Raw genomic sequence first — 7502 nt, 5'->3', positions numbered from 1 at the left:
TGTATGGGGTAAATGCAGCCTGCATCAGATTGTGGTGTTCAGCATCTCAGCAGGACATGCTTCAGTTGCAGGGATGTTGATGGACTACAATTCCCATCATCTGTGGCTGTTGGCAGGTACAGATTGGAGGGGTTGGCCACTCTTGTTACCTGGGCATGATTTGGGGGGCTCCACGTGTGAGAGCAGAAGAAGAAAGTGTGAGAAATCCAGCCAGGGCCACAAGGACCTTCAAGCCCCCCAGTCCCAGCTGTTTGAGGCCTTCCATCCCGAGAACACAATTCCAGGTGCAAATCGCCTCCTTCATTGTCCCCACCTCCCAGTGCAACCAAAGAAAGCATCCTGATAGTAACTTCTCCTCCTGAGGAGGCTATGAGAGGCTCAGCTCCGCAGACTTAAGACTCCTGAAAGGCTAGCAGGTGTGTTTATCAACCATGATGATTCCCTCCTATATCTTGCTGCTGCTTCTAAAGCTAGCAGGCACCTGGGCTGCTCAAAAGGGAGAATGCCATGAGGCCTGGACTCCTGTGACTAAAGGACCAGAGCAGCCGGAGTCTAGAAAAGGAAACCTGTTAGCTGTACAAGAGAGAAAAGACGCAAGGAGAGATGGGCATTCCCTGGGGAAACAAATTCCCAACCTGAAGTGGAAGGAAGAAAGCCAAACAATTGAGCCAAAGCCGCCTGAGGATCTTGTAGGGGAGCAGCCCTCCAAGAAGGACCCCCAAATTAAAGGAGGTCTCCCCTCACAGCAGGGCCCTTGCCCCAGCAATGGAGGCCCTCAGCAGTGGTGCGGCAGCTGGATGGTGAAAACCAGCTTGATCTGTGTTTTGGGGCTGCTGGCGCTGGTGGGCAATGGGACCATCATCACAGTCATTGCCTCCTCTGTGTCCGGCTGGAGTCACAGCACTCGCCTGGTGCTGTTGTCCTTGGCTGCGGCCGATACCGCCCTGGCAGTGCTGGTGGTGCCCCTCAACCTCTACCGTAGCTTGGTGGTGGGGCCGATGGCAGAAGAAGGGGAGGCGTCGTCCTGCCGGGCGGTGGCCTTCATCAACTGCTGCATTTTTGGGGCTTCCCTCTACTCCTTGGCAGGTGTCTCCCTGGAGCGCTATGTGGCCATTTTCTACCCTCTGCACTATAGGCGCCTGCTGAGCCACAGGAGGGTGGTCCTCCTCATCACCGCTGCCTGGCTCCTGCCGGCCCTTCTGCTGGTGCCGTTGGCCGTGCCGGGCCCAGGAGCCTTGCTCAAAGTTCGCTTCTCGGCCTCAGCCCTGCTGTGTGAGCCAGACTACGGCTCAAACACCACCTACTCCCTCTTCATAGCGGGCACCATTTTCTGCCCTGCTGCTGGGACCATCACCTTTGCCAACCTGTGTCTGTGGCGGGCAGCCCGCTCCCAGTGCCGGCGTGGGAAAAGTGGCAGGGCCCTTCCAGCGAAAGAGGCAGGGCTGAAGATGCGCTGTGTGCTGCCGTTGGACGCTGCAGCCCGCATCCTCCTGCCTGTCGTCATCGCCTTCTATGTCTGCTGGGTGCCCTGCATTGTGACCATGCTGTACAATGGTGAGTGTACAGAGAGGGGGTGGTTGCTGTTCTGGGGACCCAAAACAAACCGAAAGCAAGAGGGGCAGGGATGGGGGCTGGCTAGCAATTCATATGCGCCTAGATACACTTTGATATAATTACAACCAGCAGGCTCTTGCCAGACACTGAAACAAAAACAAAACAAAAAAGATGCTGCAGTTTTGAAATCGGGGGTCCAAATCAGTGCAGTATTGAAAGGTTCGGTCTGCTATCTTGAAACAAAATGGTATCTAATTATATCCAAACATAGATGAAAACTTGCTTCTTGAGCTCTGGAACCAGCATGCAAAATTTGGATATGATATCCTAAGAGGTGCTCAGATGCAAAGCAATCAGACAAACAAGTTTCCAAAAATATATGGTACAAAATAATGGAAATGCAATACATCTCACAAGACATGGGGAGATTACGACCAGGATCTCAGTAAGCAACACCTGGAGAACAAACTGTTGATGGCCAATTTCAAAGGCTGATGTGCTCTCCCCTTCTCATGGGTTTTTTAATCTTTAAATTTGACATGGACCGGTCCCAAAAGAGGACTGTCCTCTGACAGCAGTTCAAACAAAGAAACTTCCTCTGCAAAGTAGGGCCATGGGCACTCTTATTGCTGCCTGAGGCTCTCCCCACCTCCAAGTACTAGATGCTGTATTGGTTAACTCTGCAGCAATTTGTACTTCATTGATTGAAAAGCCAAAGTGATTCAACAGAGAGAACGCAAGCATAATTGTTCTAAATAGGTTATCTACAGTTTGAAAAACACTTCAGCAGCTGCAATGTCTGATTTGCTGTTCCCCATCCTGCAAAGAAACATAAAGAACTAAAAGTCTGTATGGATGCAACAACAGAAAACATGTCCCCAAACTATGGGAGATTGTCTGTGTTGCAATTAAGACACAGTCGTTACATACACGTATACACCCCAATTCCCTAAATACTACAGTGCATTATTCACAAAGATTTTCCAAACAATGTGGTCTAGAAGCTTGCTTAAAAACAAACAAAAAACGACTTTGACCTCATGTACCAAACATAAACAACCTGCAATGTTCACTTCTTTAAAACTTGTTTGGCATTAGGTAATTTGATCCTAAAAGGATGGATGAGGTTGGGCGAGTCTTTGCATGGAGGTCTAGAGACTGAGGTAATTAAACACTACAGTTTCAATCAAATTTCTGACATTGCTGGGTAGATTTTCCTCTTTCCAAGCAGTAAGGAGTGTGTCTGTGGAGGGCATTTCAAGAGTAGGGGTGGGAGGGATAGAGAAACTAGTAGGAGCCAGTGCTAAGACTCTTACGCTAAGATCAATTACCTGGAAGTAGAGATGGGGGATAAATTTGATTTGCTTCAAATTTAAAGGCAAACCTACCAAAGCCACACTTTCTGAAACAATATGCGAACTGAAACACTCCCTCCCTTTTGAAATTCACTAACTTTTGCAATCCGTTTCTCCATCTGAGTAACGTGTAGAAAAGTGCATATTCTAGGGTACATGGTGGAAATAGCACGCAAAAATAACACATATAACTGCTTTGCAGAAATGTGTGTATGGCATTTGACAAAATTGCAAAACAAAAATCGTGTATATTAGGAGAAAATCGCATTAAAATGCTGGTGGGTTCTCAAGAAGACTTTAAGAAAATAATATTAATCCGCAAACTGGTGTGAAGTTCAGTGCAGAAGGGAATTTAAGATGGGTTAATTTCAGTTTCTCATTTTTCCAATTCACCCAGCCCTACTTGGGAGTAAGCTCTGTTAAATTCAGAGGGACTTAGTTCAAAATGATCATGCATCCAAACTGAGTTGGTGTCATAGAAGATGGGCTTGCAGGCAACATGGCGGGGGCAGAGAAGGCTTATCCATGATTGGAGTGAATAGGGTACTCCCCTTCCAACCTCAGTCTGCCCTCTGCCAGCCCCCACCAGCCTGCCTTCTTACTTACCCATAACCAGTCCAGAGGGTGGTCCTGCCTGTCCGTTTCCTCCTCCTCCTCCTCCTCCTCCTCCTCCTCCTCCTCCTCTGTCTCAGCATTGCCCTTTGCAGAACTGAGCAGGGGGACAAAACTGGAATGAGTTTGCTCTGCCTGTCTTTGACTTTGGCTCCATGTGCTCTTGGACTCCCTGTCTTATGCCTTACCTGTCCCAAGGTGCACCATCTACCAATGCTCCAGGTAAGAGATCACCTTACCTGCTATATATTGCTGCAGAAATCGGAGGAGGCACTTCTTAGATAGGAAGCTGCATTATACAGAGTCAGACCACTGTTCAATCTAGTATTGCTTGTGTACTGACTGGTAGTGACTGTTTGGGATTTCACACAATGAGTCTTTCTATGTCCTACCTGGAGATGCCGGGGATTGAACCTGGGACCTTCTGCATGCAAGGCAGATGCTCTACCACTGAGCTACGTGGTAGAAGATCTGCTCAGTGGTGACACATAGTAGAGCTTTAACTGAGCAGCCCACATAGCATGGAACTTCCTTCCAGTGGATATAATACAGGTGCCTTTAAGGATCATACAAAATCCTTTGGGGATTTTGGTTGCTATGAAATACATTTTTATTTCACCTGGCTTCCCCAGAAGGATAATCCAAGCCTGGTCACTGTTAATTTTGGAGCACTATAATGTTATTTTAATAGGATTTTTGCTTGATTTTCTTAATATATTGCATTGTATTTATTTCTATCCTGTATATCACTTATTAGAGGTTCTTTTGAACATAAAGCCATTAAGAAATAATGCTGTGAACTGCCCTGCGATCTAGAGATGAAAGGCAGTATACAAATTTTATTAAAAAAATAAAATAAACAAAAAAATATTCTAAGATAAAGAATGAAATCAAATAAATGCATTGCATCTTCCTGGCTAAAACATGCCTTCCCTGTGCTGTCTCATTCCAGCTATCACCCACAAAAGAGTCCATGGATGGGTTGAGATGGTGGCCTTGTGGCTCCCCATAGGCAGCGGCTTCCTCAACTGCTTTGTCTACTTCTGGACCAACAGGAGCTTCCGGCACAAGTTCCAGAAGATCGGGCATAAGCTGTGCTGGCCCTGCTATAAGGCCACAGAGGACAAATGGTGGCGGCAGCAGCAGCAGCAGCAACAGCAACAGCAGCAGGAGCTCCCTACCGTCAGTGCGGCTGTGAGCAGCATAACCTCCCCCTAAGGCTCCTCCTGCAACATGAGTCTCCCAGCATCAGCTTTTCCAAGAAGGCCAAGCCAAACTGTAACAAACCAACACCCATCCAGGCTCTCCTTACTGAGTTCAGTCTGGTTTGAGGAAACCTTGCTGCAGCATGAGGGCCATTCCTGGAGCACATCTGCATGTATCTTTTGGGAGAGACCTGGATGCCTAAGCAGTTGGAAGGGCAGTTCTGGAAACAGCCATGCCAGGAAGTGATTCAAGAGAGGAAACTCAGTGTCTTACTTGGCTGGGTTTCCACTTGGGGGTTATTTTTGTGACTGGCTGTGCTGAACTAGGCTCTAAGCTGAGGAGGCCAAGGAGCTGGGGACGAGTGCTGTGCCACACCACGCCCTGACGCGCCTGCTCCCACTTTTCAGAAATGCTTCGCCAAAACATTGGGTGGTTTGCCCACCCCCAAAGCAACTGCTGGGAAGTGGTGATAGAGCAGCCGCAGGCAAAAGTTGTACAAGGGATGTAAAAGGAAAGCAGGGGTCACTGGAACATCAAGTTGAGCAGAGAGCTGCCTCCCCCCCCCCCCATTTATATTTCTATCTCTGTTCTTTCTTTCTATTCCTCCTCTCTTCACTATTACAAACACTGCAGCAACCATTTTGTTCCTCCAGACCCACGGAAAGGAGACTTGGTGGCGAGGAGAGAAACCCTTTTAAAAATAATAATAGTAATAAAATATGAAAAATGGTAAGGGTCATGGTGACTATTTTAATGCTCCTTTAGCAGCCAGACTCTGCCATCCAATTGAATTTTAAGACTAGGGTTTTAGCTAATGGTTTCCCTCCTCCAGTGTGCTGGGCTGTTGTTGACAGAAAAACACGTGTGGGAGACCCATCGTCACGTTCCGTAACAGCCAAGGCTCATGAACCGAGGAAGAAATTGCCATGAAATGAAAACATCTGTGAAGTTGATCTGAGCTGACCTACCCTGTAGGGTCTCCCCCCTTTTCTTGGCATGTTGAATTGGCCACGGACCCCATACCAGACCTCATAACATCTTGGAATCTCTTCATCTCAAGCAGAAGTGGAAAACCTTTGTCCCTCTGAACGCTGCTAAGCTTCAACTCCTTCAGCCCTGGAGAGCAGGGCCAGTGGGAGTCTGGAGGTCCAAAGGCTCTCCACTCCTCCTCTAAAGAGATGTACCAGGATGCAGTGGGTTAAAACAGAAGAAACGTGCCAGCACTTTCACGAGACTGCAAACCCCGCTGAAAAAGACCACCACTTGGATTCACCTCATCACACAGGGGTGGAAAATGCTTGGGCAACTAGTTCCTTGTTCCCAGAAGCCATGATATAGCATGTAGCACTCCTGTGACTGTTCGTCTTTTTACAGCAGAATTCGACCCTCCCTCCCTGTATCCTGTTGCTGCCCAGTCGGTTTTTATATAACCTTGTCTCTCCCTGCCCCACATCAACCTCTTCTTCTTAACTATTTTATACACTAGTTTTTAAATGATTCAGAGTGAGAACAGAGAACTGAAGAGATCAACATCTCTGAATGAAGAGATCAAGGTTTCTGATTCAATTGCCTCCTCCCCCTCCTTAAGATCCTAGCAGTTACAGACATGCAGAAACACAAGCCATTGCACAGAGAGTGACTAATTCTCTTGGGAAACTTTTTCCCTCTCTAAGTAGGCATTTTTTATTTTTTTTATTTTTTTTGCAAAAAGGGCAGTGGCGGGTGGGGTATTGGGGCAAACTTGTTACCGAATTTTTTTCTGCTGCAACAAAATTGGACTAAGATCTCAGGCAGGGCTTCTGTTCAGAAAACTAGCTGTGTTCATGATGGGATGCCAAGAGCCCTCTATTTGTTTTCCTCCTTTCACCTGCAATATTCCTACCCTCTGTGTGTGTGTGGGGGGGGTTCTCTCCCACTCTGTAGCTGTTGTGCAGCAGCGATTATGCGAAATAGCATGTTTGTATCTGATTTGCTTAAAATAGCCATATTGAGAGTATTATTGTTTTTTTATGTAAAGAAAAGAAAAGCAGCATGAAATGATCCAAATCTACTTTGTAAACCCAAACCTCTCTCTAAAACTATCCCCCTCTGTTTTATTGTTTTCCAAGCAGCCTTTTAAAAATCCTTTTGTGGCTTGGAGTTCTGCGTGTGAGTAACAATGATTTCTCTCTCCACCCTCCCCCTTTCCTTTCTGATCTGTAAATGTTGTGTTCCTTGGAGAAAAAAATATTAAGTTATAATTTAAAATGATTGAATAAAAATAAAGATTTTTGAAATAACTTTTGGATTCTGCCTCCTAATTTTTATTTTCTGCTAGCCCTGTCAAAGGCCCTTGGGTTGCTCCCCCCTCCCCCATGCCAGTAGTTTGGGGGATGGAGGGAGAATTGCCAGCATAATTTTCTGGCCCTGTTCCTCTGCATTGACAGAAGCCTATTGTACAGGATTTGACATGGTGAAGCTTTTCCTGACATGCGGGTGGAGGAGGAAATCTCAACTTCTGGATGGCAGCATGTCACTGGGCTGTGAAAGGCAACAGAGCAGGTTGAGAAAATGCCATGGGCAATCTCCTCTGTGCTGCTGTTTTTCATTCCTTTCCATTATATTCTTCCCCTTTAGAATACAATCGTGCCCAAGAACAATTTTGAGTGATATTGCATTTGTAGGTGGGGGGTGGCTGTTGGAACACTCTGTAGAACTCCACTGAGCCTTTCGCTTCCTGGCCCCTAAGCAACAGAGTTCACTCAGTCTCCTGACACTATAGCTCATGTGAGGTCT

At 46.8% G+C, this 7502-nt stretch overlaps 1 protein-coding gene across 1 annotated transcript; it reads left to right on the top strand.

Moving 5' to 3' along the window:
- Positions 1-797: 797 nt before the first annotated feature.
- LOC309375848 (putative G-protein coupled receptor 21) lies at positions 798-6590 on the top strand (the record flags this gene model as incomplete). Its single annotated transcript, XM_081921766.1, has 2 exons — positions 798-1554; positions 4474-6590. The coding sequence occupies 2 exons, from the start codon at positions 798-800 to the stop codon at positions 4737-4739; spliced, it is 1023 nt and encodes a 340-aa protein (XP_081777892.1). The 3' UTR covers positions 4740-6590.
- Between the last annotated feature and the right edge of the window lie 912 nt (positions 6591-7502).

This window comes from Podarcis melisellensis (genome assembly GCF_964234715.1).
Source record: "Podarcis melisellensis genome assembly, chromosome: 8".
In the NCBI taxonomy this organism is placed as follows: Eukaryota; Metazoa; Chordata; class Lepidosauria; order Squamata; family Lacertidae; genus Podarcis; species Podarcis melisellensis.
Note: the sequence above shows the minus strand (reverse complement) of the source record. Positions and strands in the feature narration are given on the sequence as shown.